The sequence below is a fragment of the Peromyscus eremicus genome, chromosome 11, assembly GCF_949786415.1.
Source record: "Peromyscus eremicus chromosome 11, PerEre_H2_v1, whole genome shotgun sequence".
In the NCBI taxonomy this organism is placed as follows: Eukaryota; Metazoa; Chordata; class Mammalia; order Rodentia; family Cricetidae; genus Peromyscus; species Peromyscus eremicus.
The window spans coordinates 6,349,679-6,367,248 of NC_081427.1; the positions used below are offsets into that span (position 1 = coordinate 6,349,679).

At 40.7% G+C, this 17,570-nt stretch overlaps 1 protein-coding gene across 1 annotated transcript; it reads right to left on the reverse strand.

Moving 5' to 3' along the window:
• Positions 1 to 8,554: 8,554 nt before the first annotated feature.
• LOC131921934 (zinc finger protein 58-like) lies at positions 8,555 to 17,358 on the reverse strand. Its single transcript, XM_059276685.1, is given in 8 exon segments — positions 8,555 to 8,994; positions 10,611 to 11,103; positions 11,106 to 11,317; positions 11,319 to 11,397; positions 11,400 to 12,089; positions 15,061 to 15,156; positions 16,371 to 16,497; positions 17,238 to 17,358. Coding segments are annotated over 7 exon segments (1,638 nt in total). The 5' UTR covers positions 17,352 to 17,358; the 3' UTR covers positions 8,555 to 8,994; positions 10,611 to 10,783.
• Between the last annotated feature and the right edge of the window lie 212 nt (positions 17,359 to 17,570).

Below are 17,570 nucleotides of genomic sequence, written 5' to 3' on the forward strand. Positions count from 1 at the left end.
GAGTCTCTGGAGACCTAGTTATAATTTATTCCTGGCACAAAAAGGGATGTTGCCTTCCAAATGGAAATATCCTTTATGGATATTCATTTTTTCTATAAAGGAACAATTTTTCAGAGCTGTACCCTGTGTAGAAAGCTTCTCAGGGAACAAGCTTGAGAAGTGAATAGTATAGCAGAAATACACATTTTCAAGAGAAAATAGTATAGACCACTCTCAGGTGGCTCTGCTCATCTCTCTCTTTTTTTTTTTAAAAAAAAAATTTAACTCTATTATTTAAAATGTTGAAAAAAATCACACACAAGAATTAACATGACCTGAACACTACAGAACTCATGAGCTTTTGTATAGTTAGAATGGACACTCAGAACAGAAGCAGAGGACTTCACATTGGATTTAACACTGTGTGATGGAGCAGAGGAGTGTGCAGGCCCCTATTGAGTGAGGAAGCGAGCTATGGTGGGTGTTAGAAGTGGCTTGTGATTTGACTCAGGTTTTACTCTTGTTTTTTAATGTTTGTGCATGTGATTTTGCATTTTAATAAACCTTAAAGAAATTTTGATCACTTTTCTAGGAGATATGTATAATTATCTATAAACTTGTTCACATGTGTACATATATTACTGTCTGATTATGCATATGAAGAAAACATGCAGTTTTTTCAGAGATTGAATGACCTTAATATCATAATTCTACATCCATTCATTTTTCTAGAAATGTTGTGGTTACATTTTTCCTTAGAGATAAATAACATGTATATCTAGAATATATATATAAAAAATATACATTTATATATACCTAACTACTTATCCATTACTGCTTTGGGCCTATGCCTCTCACCACAGCCTGTAGACAGCAGACCACTGCACCTCAAGTTTAGTACCTGCCTCCAGCAGGCTCACAGTGTCCAAATGGTGGCCAAGGATTTGACTCCATGTGATCACCTAGTGGCTTAGTGAGCAGCCAGCCTCATCTGCACTGACTTCTGAGGCCACAGTGTTGTACCCAGAGTCCCCCCAAAACCACTAAGAGACTGACCAAATGCAAAAGCAGAGTCTTTTTACTTATGAGTTAACCTGGGTCTCTCCATCCATCCGACATAGCAGCTGAGCAGGAGAGACCCTGAGTGGTGATCCAGCAGGGTTTTTATAATGATTAGGGTAGGGGATCTGGGGGAATTCAAACTCTATATAGTTACAAGCTCAAGACTGGTGCTTACTTCAGGTTAGAGATGCTTGGTTTGAACTGATTGGAGAGTTTTAGCTGCAAGAAAATTGCGATATCCTCTAGCAGTTTATGTCATCGCAGACCCATTTTCTCTGACAATTAGATATCTCATTTCTTATCTGTAGGAAACTTGTTCCCTCTAAGAGCTATGATATATAATCTAGCATATCCTTTAGGTTATGGCAGGAAATGTCTAGAACTCATTTTTTATGTGGCTCTTAATTGTCTGGATCTAGGGGCAGCACATCCTCTGGTGGGTTTCCGAGAACCTGCTGCCCCCAGTCTGACCCTTCTCTAAGATGGCTACAACCCTGTCATCCTCTCAAGCGGACTCAATTCCTTGTTTCAGGATGCTCTCCTATGGCTGTGAGGGTAGGCACCATCTTTTTAAATGTTTGTGCCCTGTACATCTTTGTTTCCACAGTAGACCTCAAGGTCTCATGCAATTAGGCCCAAACTGCATATTTCAAGCTGGGAGGAATGACTGGATACCCAGGTAATCATTCAATGACCTTCTCCATCTTTCCTTTCCTGAAGGCATGTTAACATTAAATACTGTCAGCTGTGAACATTTGAGTGGACACAGCTGGAGTTATGAAGATGGCCTATGGGAGCCCACAACTGACTCAGTTTCCCAGTTTGAATCTGAAGCCTATTCTGAGTCAATAGAGTTCAAGCTTGTTTGCTCCAAGGCTGTGAGAAAGTTCTGATTAGCTCACAGAGTCTCTTTGAAGGGCTGTGAGAAAGTTCTGATTAGCCCATAAGAGGGAACATACTATCTAGCTAGATGTAAGCTGCTGATGCCTTCCAGAGGTACCTTGAGATAGAAAATGAAACTGCCTATTCCTTGGTGCAAGGCAGGACAGATAGTGGTTGAAAGCCTGTGCTGTGCATTGTTCTACCTCTGTCCTTCAAGACTGTATTTAAGCTGGCTGTGAAATAAACTCGGGGCCGTCCGGCATTGACCAGCAGATCTCTCGACTCTTTTCTGTCTTCTTCATTGTCTCTTCAATCCGCACGCCTCTACCTAGCTATCCTGCTGACTGTCGGCAGGTCGGACAATGGCCGTTGTTTCTCTATGAAGATATTGTACAGTGCTAACTTAATAAGAGAAGGCTGAATGCAAATTACACATGTAGGGTAATGTAATAAGTTAGTATTACCTGCATATATACTGTGAACCATTAGGACCTGCATGTTTCCTGATAATTCTTATAGAAATCATAAGATAGGTTTGTAATGTATACATCATGTAGACTTATTTATCATTTCTATGTTCTGATTTGGAGGAACTGAGGGAAATTCAACGCAGATGCTCTTCAGTTTCAAATTTCATATTGTCATATAGAAAATGTTTCAGCATCAGAAAAGACAAAGGAAAATGAACAAGACAGGTCAAACCTCTACAGAGGGAATTCCGACAATGGATGCTGGGCCGGGAGTCATTACACCAGTGTGCTCCCAGGAGCTCTGTCCCTCCAGCTGAGAGAGAAGCAGGGGAGGTAAGTGTTGGCAAGAGTGGGCCAGACCTCTGTTTTTCATTACCCACCCAAGACTCCAGTCACCAGAAGGATAACCAGCCGATAATACCAGCCCACCTCAGAGTAGGCATGGGGTGTGGGGCCATGTTTTCTATGCTGGAGAGCCTTAGCTATGTTGTTCAGAAGTTAGAGAAGCTACACTGGTTTCTAAAACCAGATCTTTCTACTTGGTCTCCAAGCCTTCCTGTGGGCATTCTTTTCTGTCCCACCAGCCACTCCCCATATAACCACACAGAGACTTAATACTAATTATAAATGCTTGGCCAATAGCTGACGCTTGTTTTTAGCTAACTCTTATAACTTAAATGAACCCATTTCTATTCATCTATGTGCTGGCCCAAGGCTCATTTACCTCATGTATGTACTTCCCATTCTGCTTGCTCTGCCTCTTATGGCATCTCCTCAGACTCTGCCCTTCTTCTCCCCAGCATTCTCTCTGCCCTGAAAATCCTGCCTAGCCACCAGCCAATCAGCTTTTTATTAACAATGAGAACAACACATCTTTACTGTGTATAGAAGGATTATTCCACAGCAGCTTCCTTTAATTATGATAGGATAGTCCCTCTGTCCTTAAGATTCCTTTCTCTTATGCCTATGGTCTGCCTTGGTTTCTGTCCCAATAAGCCTGAATATTCACTTTTGTTTCTTTAGTCTTTTAGATATGGCTAATATTACAAATATATGAACATATGCTGTTTCAGCAAACTGAAAAGTTCTGAAGCTAGGATTTGGCATCCCCATGTCAGACCCAAGCATGTGCGTCTCTAAAGTTATATAAAGCTCCTGTCTTTAGTCAGTCCCCCCTGACTCTGAAACAGAGAAAAAGAGATCAACAAACAACCAAGAAAAAGACAGTGTGTGCTTAAGAACAGCTCAGGGCTATCTATGTACAACAGAGACTACCATTGTTTGTCTCTTGGAATAAAGGTGTTTGTAATAAAATTGGGGAAAGAGATCTGTATACATAATGAGGATAGGAAGGACACACTGTCTAAAATCTGTCAGTAACAATTCCAACAATGTAGGTTGATCAGGGCTCCCTCAGCAAAATTCTGTTAGATGATGTAAACATAAATATAATAAGGATTATGACAAATAACCCCACATGTTGTGTAAATCATAAAAAAACTGTCTTATATTTTCTATACCAGGAATCTTACAGGTTAAGAGGATTAACAGCATGTATGCAGGTAATACTGATTTATTCCATTACCCTACATGTGTAACTTGGATTCAACCTTCTTTTATCACGACAATGCTATACAATATCTTCATAGTGAAATAACTGCCATCTTCATAACTCCAGCTGTGTTCACTCAGATGTTCACATCTGGCCTTAGTCAATGTTAACATGCCTTCAGGAAAGAAAAGATGGACAAGGTCATTGGACAATCACCTGAATCCAGTCATTCCTCCCAGCTTGAAATGTGCAGTTCGGTCCTAAGTACATGGGGCCTCAATGTTTACTGTAGAAACAAGGGTGTAAAGAGCACTAACATTAAGGAGTGCCCACCCACACATCCATAGGAGAGCATCCTGCAACCAGGAATCGAGTCCCATGACCTCAGAAGTCATTGCAGATGGGGCTGGGGAGTCAAATCCTTAGTCTCTCCGTGGACCCTATGAGCCTGCTGGAGGCAGGTACTAAACTTCAGATGCAGTGCAGTCTACTATCTACAGGCTGTGGTTAGAGCCACAGACCCAAAGTAGCCTCTGAGACCACCACAGCATAGACTCTGGGTGCTGCAGTGACAGCTAGAACCTCACAAATCAGCACCCCACACCCATAATGACCTCACACCACTGGAACCCGGGCCCAAGTCCCTGCACTGTACCCACTATTCCAGTCCTGGGCTTATGTTCAGGGACCCTCACACCTTGACATAGAGATATTTGTACCCCATGCTGATTGTTTCTTTACTCACAACAGAAAAGGACCAGATTTAACTTAGATGTCCGTGAACACATTAGTGGATTATTTAATAAATATAATATATATGTTTATTATACACATAGGGATGCTATTTAACTCTAAAAAACTATAATCATGAAATTTACACAAAAATGGATGGACTTAGAATGTATATCAATTGAGGTCACCCAATCATATAAAGAAGAACATTGCATGTTTTCCCTCACATGTGTGACTTAGTAATATATGTATATATGTCAACAAATTTACATGTGACTACAGTACATCATATAGAAAAGAGAACAATAAAGGCTAAATATTAGGGGGTGATTGACAGCATGTGATGAACATGACTTATGAAAGAGGACATAATTGATTTTCAAGCTCTAACTTTGTCATGAATTATTTGGGTTTAGCAGTGTGTAGTTGCAGAAAAGCATAGAGACAGTTTTAAATCCAACGTGAACTCCACAGCTTCTATTCCGAATGTTTTTTTCTTCTGGGAGTGAGGGGTTCAAGCCAGGGTTCCTCTGTGTAGTCCTGGCTGTCATCAGAACTCAGAGATCAACCTGCCTTCTGAGTGCTGGGATTAAATGTGTGTACCACCACTGCCCAGCTCTGAATGCCCATTGTAAATGTAAAGAAGTTTATGGGTTCTGTAGTCTTCAAGTCTTGTTAATTTGGGTAGGTTATTTTTTTTCTGTTTGCAACATTTTAAATAATAGGGTTTAATTTAAAAAGAAAAAAAGGAGAAATGAGCAATGTCTCCTGAGTGCATGTCTCTACTACACTGTTCAGTTTGAGCCAACCCTTCAGAAGCTTCCCACACAGGCTGTAGCTCTTGTACAACACATGTCTACCCAGTGAAGAACATTTGCATTTGGAAGGAAATCTCCCTCTGTGTTACTGAGGAAATTGGTAACTAGACCTTCAGAAACACCAAACAGGAAAGCATTGACTCACATACACATATCAAACCTGATCTTTGTTAAAGATAATATGCTGACCACTCTTTAGCCATTTTTAAAAAACAGAACCTTTACACACACCAGCCTTTCATTGTTAGTGATAAGGATGGGATTTAAGCCTGAAGCTGAAACATTTTTGTGATCCACTCTAGAGGTTTATTCATTTCTCTCTGTTCTATCTAATGTGTACATGACATTTAAATGTAAATAAACCCTTTTGTTTTGTTTTGTTTTTTACCCAAACCAATGATAGAATGTATGTGATGTGTTGTCTTTTTAACCTTTTTACTGACCAAGTTCATTTGACTGTTATACTTCTGTTTTAACTTTAATTATAACAAGTAACCATTATTCTCTACACATTGACCAATTGTGAGTCTGTGTTTTATTCTCCATCTACCACACAATATTTTCTGGTGGGTACGAGAGATGCCTGAATATGTGGGTATAAAGATAACTTGGGTTCATTTAGTTACTACTCACTTATCAGAATAACAGTATTAGGTTCTCCATAGGGTGTATCACCTACACAGGCACAGGTTTATCACCAATTAACATCATGTTATCAGTTAAACTCTGTGGAATAAGCTTTAAATCCAACCAGAAAATGGTTGTGTTACTCCTATAACTTTCCTGCCATTATTACTCCTTTGGCGCTTCTTGCCACTTCCTGGGCTCATGGCTGGGAAAGACTTTATTATATCACTTCCATGGTAGCATATCTAGATTGTGCCTCCACTATAAAAGCTAGTTAGTAGAGAGGAAGTTTCTAAATTGGTACCACTGACTTTACAGCCACTGTTTATAAAGTGAGAATTCTGTCTTTGCTTCAGAACTGGTAAATAAAATAAGCAATATGAGAAAATTACAAATCATCATGATTATTAAAGCATTTAAGAGTGCTGATGACCAAGAGTAGTCTTCCACCTCAGACAGGCTATTAGTAGGACAGGAAGGGAAGGTATGGTTTTTTTTAAGTCAAAAATTCAATCACATCACAGAAGATGTACACTGAGGTGTTATTATATATTATTTGGTTAATTTTTGTTTTTGTTTTTCCCTGGACCCTTCCACAGCTGGGAAGAAAGGGCATTGATCTATAAAATATTATACATGGCCATTTCTCAGGAGGGACCTTTTGTATACATTAGATCCTTTCCCAATAGGAAAGGAGGAATCATTTTTCAGAAGAGAGGAAATACAATATACTTTCCTGAAGAGTCTTCAGAGTTATGGTGGTTTGAGTGAGCCCCATAGTCCCATAGGGAGTGACACTATTAGGAGGTATGCCATCATTGGAGTAGGTGTGGCCTTGTTGGAGGAGGTTTGTCCCTGGGCATGGGCTTTGAGGTTTCAGATACTCAAGCCAGGTCCAGAGGTACACTCCCTTCCTGCAGCCTGCAATCCAGATGTAGAACCCTGGGCTCCTTCTCCTTAGTAATGGACTAACTTCTCAACCTGTAAGCTAACCTCAATTAAATGTTTTCTTTCATAAGAGATGCTGTGGTCATGGTGTCTCTTGACATCAGTAGAAACCCTAACTAAGACAAGATGGGAGGAGGTAGAGGAACTCAGAGAGATCTGCCTGCCTTTGCCTTCCAAGTGCTGGGATTAAAGGCATGCACCACCACGCCTGGCATTCCCCACTCCTTTTAATTACTTTAAATTTTTTGATTTTAATGAAAGAGCAGGACTGAAACCTTGGTTTTATTTTTTGAGGGGCTGTCAATTGACAAAGTTTAATAGCCAGTTAATTGGGCAGGGCCTGACTGTTTGATCAGATGTAGCAGAGTTAGTAAACTTCTGATTCAGAGACCAGACCTGATGTGCTGTTGTGGCTAGCCCTTTTGGAAGCCATGATGGCTAGGTTTTTTTTTTTTGTTTGTTTGTTTGGTTTTTTTTTTTTCCAACTTGACACAGGCTACAGTCATTTGAGAGATGGGAACCTCAACTGAGAGAATGCCTCCATAAGGTCTGGCTGTAGGCAAGGATATAGGGCAATTTCTTAATAATTGAAGTGGAAGGGCCCACTCCATGTTGCTTGGGTTCACCTATGACCTGCTGGTCCTGAGTGCTATAAGAAAGCAGTCAGAGCAAGTCCCAGAGAGCAAACCAGTAAGCAGCAACCCTCCATGGCCTCTGCATCAGTTCTGGCCTCCAAGTTTTGACCCAGTTTGGATTCCTGTCCTGACTTCTTCCTTCAGTGATGAAAAGTGTTGTGGGACCCTCTGCCAATCAAACCCTTTTCTCCCCCAAATGCTTTGTTCATAGTGTTTCATCATAGTAATGATACCCCTGAGTAAGACAGAAGCCTGAGGGCCAATAACACCCTGAGTCCAAAGGGAAGAAGGAGAATTGTGACCTCTATCTCCAATGACCCCGGTTGAACACCTCAAGCTTCTGCCAAGTAAACATGATGGCCCTGAGGCTTGCAAAGGGAGCGGGTGTGGTGGTATATTGTTTGTGCAAGTTAGGATAGAGGGTGAATTAGTACAACCTTTTGGACTCACCAAGATAGGATAGATAATGGGAATATTTTCTCTGAATTTGTCAGATGCTAATGAACTGGATATTTTTAATGAAATTATTGCCTTATATATTGTGTATAGTTATTGTACTTATCGTATATACTTTATCATATATTAGTTATAACCTTCTTTTCTTATTTTAGACAAAAAAGGAGAACAAGTAAAGCTTGCATGAAGATCAGAGTGGGGAGCTAGCCACTGGTAACCATAGAGGCCAGGCAGTGGTGGCACATACCTCTAATCCTAGCACTTGGGAAGAAGAAGCAGGAAGATCAGGAGTTCCAGTCTAAAAGAGAAACAGAGCCAGGTGGTAGAAGCTCAGGCCTTTATTCCCAGGACTAGGAAGGTGGAGACAGGAATATAAGGTGGGAGGAGACAGAAACTCAGCCCCATTTTTGGTCTGAGGATTCGGTAGAGATAAGTCTCTCTAGTGGCTGGGTCCTTTACTTCTTTGATCTTTCAGCATTTACCCCTCGATCTGATGCCAGGTTTGTTTGTTTATTTATTTATTTATTTATTTATTTATTTATTTGGATTCACATTACAAGTGGGGCTGAGGAGCAGGTTACCATCATCTCCGGCATGTGATTCAGAGAGGCTGGTCCAGCTGGACATTCACAGTTCAAGTTTCGTTCTCCTCAGGTAGTGCTCTTTTCTTGACTGTGCACGGTGGATCCTGAAGCTTGATGTTTAAATGAGTGCTCACACTTGATCCTGCTGTACTGAATGGCCTCTTGGCCGACTCTGTCTTACGTTACTTAAAACTTCTTGGGACTCATTACAGAATCATGCATTGACCTGTCATCCTGGAACTGGCTTTGCTAGGAGGAGAAAAACAGAATGTCAGGGTAGGGGCATGGCCAATTCAACTATGATGTAAATTGAATACCATTTGGGTGGCAGGTTAGATACAAAGATTCCCTATTGACAGCATCCTCATTGGTTACAAAGGGAGACAAGGAAGGCAGAATAATTGGTATTTGCCCCTCTGTGGCTTGAGAAATTTAGGATGTGGGTATAAACTCTCTACTTGGCAAGGGAATCCATCTGACTGCCATGTGAGACATGAATAATTCATCTTTCCTAGGAAGTTCTCCTAATCTGGTCACATGCCAGAGGGAGACAGGAGCAGCAGAATTCCATCACGTCTTCTTTCCTTGTGCATCCTTATCCTGTAATGTGGCTAGCATACAATTTACTCTGATAGGGTCTGTGTCCCATCCAAATGATGCTACTTGGGCCTGGCAGTGAACAGCCATGCATTGGTACTATAAATTTAACACCTTTAGTTTTAGCCCTCTATTTCCCAAAATAGGTTAAAAAAAACATAATTACAGTTGACTTTTAATTTCATGTCATACTAAACAAAGTTTAAACTAGTTTTGCGGTACATGCTTTGGGATATACTTCAACAGCACATACAGAAGATTATAAAAGGAGAGATATAAATTGGCCCTCCTTCCCATCTCATCTTGGTAAATAAATTTCACTTGTACTTAGCAAGACTAGAAACACAATTTTGGGCACAGTAAAGACTTAATCAAGTCAGTGATTGTTAATGTTTAGGTGTTAATTACCCTGTATTAATAGTTTACAGTAAATTAGTAAACGTGAGATTGAGAAGACATTTTCAGATCTGAATCAACAGTAAAGATCTGCCCCTACAATGTTTCATACTTGATGATCACATATCCACTAATCAAATACATCCTTTCTGCTGAGTGAGTGGAATTGACTCGGGTCCTTATTTCAATATGGTTCCAAGTTTCTGTGACATGACGTTGGATACATATGAGAAAAGCTGTTCTGAACTTTAAAAAAAAGAGAGAGAGAGAGAGAGATTCTTTTTTTTTAAAGATTTATTTATTATGTATACAGTGTTCTGCTTGCATGCCAGAAGAGGGTGTCAGATCTCATTACAGATGGTTGTGAGCCACCATGTGGTTGCTGGGAATTGAACTCAGGACCTCTGCAAGAACAGCCAGTGCTCTTAACCTCTGAGCCATCTCTCCAGCCCCCGAGATTCTTTACTCTGGAATCAACTATGACTGATAATGTATTCTATGAACATTTCCTCTGGGAGAAAACCACAAATGCCCATTCACCCCAAATTGGTACCAATGCAGACCATTCCACCAAAATCCAACATTGTGAGAAATATGAGTCCATGGAGCTTCTTACACACCCAGGGGAGATGCTATTACAGGAGCTTGGGTGACAGCATTAGAAAAAAATAACAGTAACTATGCCACAGCCAAGATCTCAGATTCCGGGCATGCAACAGACAAAGTTATGATATGGTAACAGTTTCATGGTACATTTATAGTTACAGGAGAAAGTGACTCATCAATCAAGGCACGTTTCAAACACATTGAACAAACCAGTGGGGAGGTGACAGCAAAAAGAAGTCTCTACTGTGTTCTGATGACATTCTTACCTTTGTGCTGATGGAAGTTAGATGATGTTCCTGTTGATATTCCAAAATAATTATGTTAATATTCTCCACTATGGATTCATTTGATTTGAACAAGGTCTGAATGATTAGCAAAGATTTTACCACAGTCAACAAACTCATGGAATTTGTATTCAGAATAAATTATTTGATGTCTTTTAAGGGCTGAAGAAGTATAAACTTTTTACAATTGTAGGACTTCTTTCCAGTATGAATTGTCTTTTATTCAGTAAAGCTACAATGATTAACAAAGGCCTTTTCACATTCCTGAGACTTGTAGGAGTTTTTTCAGAGTGAATTTTTTTTTTTATGCCTTCACAGAGATGAAGATGAGGAAAAACATCTGCTACACTCTTCACATTTATAAGGTTGTCTCCAGAGTGAACTGTTTGATGTCGTCTAAAGGCTGAAGAAGCAGAAAAACATCTGCTACACTCTTCACACTGGTAGGGTTTCTCTCCAGTATGAACTGTCTTGTTCTTCTAAGGGCTGAGTGATAACGAAAGGCTTTGTGACATTCTTCATACTTGTGTGGTTTCTCTCCAGTATGAATTGTTTGATGTTCCTGAAGGCTTGGAGCATGGGAAAACATTTTTCCACATTCTTCACATTTGTAGGGATTATCTTCAGAATGAACTACTAGATGTCTTCTAAGGGCAGAAGAAGAAGAAAAACATTTGATACACTCTTCATTTGTAGGGTTTCTCTCCAGTATGAGCTATCTTGTGTCTCCTAAGGGTTGCATAATTATAAAAGGATTTATGACATTCTTACACTTGTATGGTTTCTCTCCAGTATGAATTGTTTGATGTTCCTGAAGGTGTTGAAAACAGTAAAATTGTTTGCTACATTCCTCACACTTGTAGAGATTCTCTCCAGAATGAATTCTTTGATGTTGCTTAAGGAATGAAGGATAGCAAAAAGATTTGCCACGTTCTTCACACTTGTACTTTTTCTGTCCAGAATGAATTCCTTTATGTTGGTTAAGGGTTAAAGCAGAGGAAAACGTTCTCCCACATTCTTCACATTTGTACAGTTTCTTTCCACAATGAACTCTTTGATGTTGCTTCAGGAATGAACTATCATAGAAAGCTTTGCCACACTCTTCACACTTATAGGGTTTCTCTCCAGAATGAATTCTTTGATGTTGCTTCAGCATTGAAGGATAGTAAAATAATTTGCCACATTCTTCACACTTGTAGGTTTTCTCATCAGTATGATTTTTCTGGTGTATAAAAAGTGATGATCGAGTACTGAAGGCCTTATGACATTCTGTACACATATAGGGCTTGTCTCCAGTATGAAGTCTCTGGTGTATAGATAGGGCTTTTTGAGAACTAAGGCCCTTACCACATTCTTCACACTTGTAGGGTTTCTCCCCTGTATGAATTCTCTGGCATTGAATATGTAGTGAATTACAATCAGTGGCCTTGCTGTAATTATTACAATCATTGGGTATTGTTCCTGTTGAGCAAAATTCAGATATGAACAAAAGCTAAGCAGTATCTTTTATACTTATAATGCCTACTTTTTAAATGGAGACATTAACTGATACATATCTAACCATAAATAAGCTGCAGTCTATTTCAATACCTCTGTGCACTGAGTATAATTAATAAAATAAAAAGAGTACAACCAAGGAGAAAACAGAAATAATGGCATATTATTCCAAGTTAAATTGCTAAGTAAGTTGTAAGGGGATTTTACTAACAGACATAAGCCCATTAAGCAATACAGATATTATATGGCTGGACTTCCATCCATGAGATTATAAAGTAGCCAGGCCTGGAACAAAGGAAGCTAATTGTGATTGTGTGAGTTTGGATCAAAATAGAAAAACATAACTTTTATACTAAGTATAGACTTTTAGCTTCGAAGGTAAAAAAGATAAGTTGCATCACAAGTACATTGTGTACAAAAAGACCGAATAATATAGTTCAAGGATTCAGGACAGTATTTTATGTTTTCTTTCAATGACATGAAAATATTTATCTGAAAGTTATCATCATGATAAAATACTTCAGGCTCACGTGTGGATAACAGAAATTTTGCAGAGGCAACCTATATGTCAATGCACAGATGACAAACTTACCTATTTCTTTATTTTTTTATTTTTATTTTTTGAGATAGGCTTTCACCATGTAACCTTTCACCATGTAATCCTGGAACTCACTTTGTAGAACAGGCTGGCCTCAAACTCAGAGATCCTCCTGCCTCTACCTCCCCAGTGTTTGGATTAAGGGTGTGTATTACCACTGCCTGGCAAGGTTGAAATTTTTAACAGGAATAAATTATTTTCATTTATTAAATCATACTCTGATGAGAGTTACTAATTTATTAAAACCTGTTACAACAAATATAACAAAGATATATTTATAGTTAAGGGTAAGTCATCTAATGAGTTATTAAATATACTTGATGTGCCCAAAATTGTGTTTATATTCATGCTAAATACAAATATAATTGATTTACAAAGATAATATTAGAGGGAGAGACACATTTATACCTTCCATAATAGAGTCTTCTGTATATGTTATCAAAGTTGAGCCTAGGAAGGTATCTCAAACAAATTCAAGTTCAACTTAAAGCCTGCTTAATATGTAATAATATTCAAAATCAGATGTACTTTACAAAAACTGGTTTTTGAAATTGAATGCTTGAGTAAAATGGGTTAAATCTACACTACACTTGCATGGCAGGACACACCCAGGATCAAACAGCACACTTACCCTCAAGGGGACACAGGCCTATCAGAATAAATGGCATTCTAGTCTCAACACAAGATAAGGATGCATGAGGAATAGGACTTGTCAGTGTCTGCTGTTCCTGTCTCCGTCTGGCCTGTAAGCCAGACCAGGAAATTCTACCCAGTATCTGTAGGGAAGACAAATTACTCCTCATGTGCCATTCTCTCATGCTGAGGAAGATCTTAGACTCTGCACCTAAAAGTCTCAAGCAATGGACACATTCATTGCAATCACTCTGTACTCAATGTCCTAAGAACTGATGCTGAGTATCCTATGTACAGGGGAACCTTGTACCTACACCTGGCACAGCTAACCCCAGAGCTGAGCTGTCCATGTCTGACTGTGTAAGGAGTCCTCAGCAAAGTGGTAGATAATATACGACAGAGGCTCTGCCACAGGGCCAGTCAGCACAGCAGGATGAACTGTGGCACTCATTTAAACTAAGCTGCTTGTGCCATGTGTGGACCCACCGCATCAGGTAAAGAAAACAATACAGCCTGAGAGGGAGGTGAGGTGGATGTGACAGTTCACCCAGATCACTAATTCTGAGTCACCGTCCAGAGACATCTAGGACCAGCTCCTCAGTCCTGCTCCCATGACAAAGCCCAAAGCCAACGGACCTGTACACACGGAAGAAGTTTGTTGAACTCAACAGGAGATTTTTAGATATAGGGACCACAATATCTTCTTCCTCCCACTGGACTCATGGTACTATTAGTCAAAATGCTTCTTATAGAAATAAACCTAATAGCTACCAATGACCAAACTCTGAAAAAAGACATTTTACTAGCTCCGATCTATCTGAGAACATCAGGTCTATAAATAAAATTTTCTTTTATCTTTAAAAAATTATGGCTGAGTATACATCCAAATAAAAGTTGGTCTTTGTATATGATATAAATATATTTCCTAAAAAAAAAATGGAGACTTACAACTTAATAAAAGGCCCAAATCCACTAACTGCCATGAAAATCATTGATTGCAAAACTGGTGTGATGGGGACCCATAGACCAACACCTAAAGGCCCAGCAGGTTCTCTCATCCTTCTCTTCCTACAACTAATCTGGCCCTGGTCATTAACTGTTTGTACAACTTCATCGACAAAACAAAGGACCCTCTGTTAAATTAGTGTACCTTATAGCCCAATATATCCTCATATAAAATAAGTTAATGCTTTGACTCTTCCCTAAGATCAGTGGGGAATGAACGGTACAGGGTGATTTGAATTCGTTTGAGTTTTATCCAGCTGTTTCCCAACCCCAAGTTGTCCTAATTAACAGAACTGAAAGTGTTGGGCTCTCTGCTCTTGTCTAACTCTCTGTGATGGAACTGTGGGTTTGGCTTCATAAACCAAACCATACTCATTTCAGTGTAGAGATCTTTCTGGCATGAGCCTGATTTCAAGCGCAGCAAATGAATGACTCATGTTCATAGAGTGGCATTTCCCTGAGTCTTAGGAGTCATGGTAAATCCAAGGACAGCTCACCATTAGGGAAATACAAAGCTTAGGAGACTTAAACCATCATAAACTTCTGAGACACATCCCTCTTTGAAATCAAAGATAAGAAGAAGAGACCTAAAGAATTGTCTCCATGACAATATCTTACTTCAACATATGAGGGAAAGCCTGCCTATCTGTTGAATCTTTAGACTTCAACTCTGTCCCTGACCCCCTCTTTCCTATCCACCTGGATACACAGGGGCTGCTGCTTGTATCTTCAGATCCCAAGGTCCTTGTCTTTGTTCCAGAAATGTCACCAGGTGTGGCTTAGAGACAGCAAGACCTGTTTGTAGGAAAAGGGAACAAGATTGTTGAAGTGTTCTTCTGCTGGGAATTGACATGTCCCTCCCAGTACACTGTTTATAAGGAAAGATGATGGGATAATTGACTGCAGACAATCAGTTCCTTAAATGTTTTCTCACATGAAATGAAGTACAGTACATGAAGGAATGTACAATGTTCAGATTCTGAGTCTCATTCAAAGGGAAAATCATTGAAACTGAATTGTGAGCTATCAGGAAAGAGGGTCCTGCACTTCCCCTGGACAAGACCGGGGAGCTGGGCTGGTGGGGTGAGTGTGGGGGAGCTGACCCAAGGACCTCAGAGCAGAAGAATTGGCTTTGCTCCTTGATGCAGGCTGCATTGTGTGGGCTGGCCAAGGCAGTGCTGGAGAGCTCACCTGGGTGCTGACAAAGCAGGAGAGCAGCCCAGCTGACCGGCCCAGCTACCACCCAGGCCCAGAACCAGGGCTATGAGCTGGCCCACTCCAACATCCACTTCGTCCATGAGCTGAGGGAGCATGTGAAAGGGACAAACTTCAAGAACCCAAACTGCAACTCCATGACAGTGGACAAAAATAGAATACCCAAGAGGAGCCCCAGTGAGAGCCCATTTTAGATAGGGCAGCGGAGGCCAGAGACCTGGACCCAGACCAAAGACTCATGACAAGGAATGTCTGCAAGTGAAGATGGATGGACTGAAGGGTGAACTGTGTGACTCACAGGGCCACACCACAGTGTCTACAAGATTCTTCTCCTTTTTAAAAAATGTGGCTTGTTTGTTTTGGTTTTTGGTTTTTCTTCTAAATTTTATTTTGTTGTGGGGGAGGTTGCAAGGGCAGAGGGTAGAAGCAGGGGGATAGGAAGATGGGTGGGGTGGGGATGCAGAATGTGAAATCCACAAAGAATCTATAAAAGTTTAAAAAAAGAAAAAAAAAAACGAACTGTGAAACACTTTAACAAGTGTGCTCCATGTCTCTTGCCATTGAATTTCTAACAGTCCCACTAGAGTGATGAGCACATCCTTCTAATTTGGAGAGTTCAAACACACAGAAAGAAAAACAATGAACTGTTTCTTACCTATACACCAACCTCCCTAACTTTTCTAAAATTAAGGCTATGAAACTCACTGTTGAAATGCTCCCATGAGATACTATGCAAAGCGAGGAAGCTACATGTTGATGGTGAAATAAGAATTCACTATGGATGAGATCCTCACCCAGGAAATCAAGGTGGCTGTAGTTCTCCAACATCACATCCCTATATAAATTCCAATGAGCAGGCTCCAGGCATTCCCACTCTTCTGGAGAGAAATCAATGGCCACATCCCAGAAGGACAGCATTTCCTGAAACAAAGATCAATGGAAGAATCGGCCTTGCAACCACACACACCTTTCAACTCAAAATATGTTGCTGCATTTGATAATGACTATGGAGGACACTATGGCAGGCACAAATAATAACCGAAAATGGCAATGTGATGAAAATCTGTGCTGCTCAGGTTTATTCCTTGCATGTGTTTGACCCTGTTCAAATCTTTTACAATGTCTCTCCATGGCCTCTGGCATAGCCATATAGATCGATGGACGAGCCAGCATGTGGTTGTTGGGAATTGAACTCAGATCCTCTGGAAGAGCAGCCGGTGCTCTGAACCGCTGAGCCATCTCTCTAGCCCCCCTCTCTTAATTCTATAACTGGCAGAGAAAATGAACACAATCAAGGCCGTTACACTAGGCCGTCTTCAGAGTTCAGGAAGGACCAGACCCCGTTTGCTCTACAGATTCTGAGAAATCTGACAGCGTCCATGTGAGAACGGCTCAGCTAGAGAAGCATGCTTCCCCACCAAAGCTGCTCACTGAGCTCCCAGCTCCACCTCAGGAGCAGGCAGTCAGCTGAGCATCATGAGTTTGCAATCCTTGACTTTGCACTATCACCTACTCCGCGCTACCAAGCAGCTCTCCTGTCCTAGAAGACCAAGGCTGCAGGGGACATCCTAAGGAAACTGTCACTCAAGGCACAGTCCCTATTGCCCTCTCCCCAGCCCTGACCTGCAACCTCACGTGACCCAGCCAGTTCAGCACAGCACCTCCAAGGCAGCTTCTTCCGCTCTCTCACCAAACCCAGGTCCGCTCCCTCCAAGACGGATCCCTGCACCCTGAACAGTGCCCCAGGCTAAGCTGCACCCTGGACCAACCTCCATGTCAGAGACGCAAGAGGAATGTAGAGCAGGGCAGGACACTCGCCCAACTTTGGGGAAGACTCATGTGTGGAAACCAAAAGCCGAAAGAGAATTTCCTGGAAGTCTCCCTGTGACGTCACAGTCACATAGACTACATTTCCCAGAAGTCTGTGCACCGAATAACGGAACCCAGGTATATTGTTTTTTTTGTTTTTTTGTTTTTTTGTTTTTCAGTTTCTG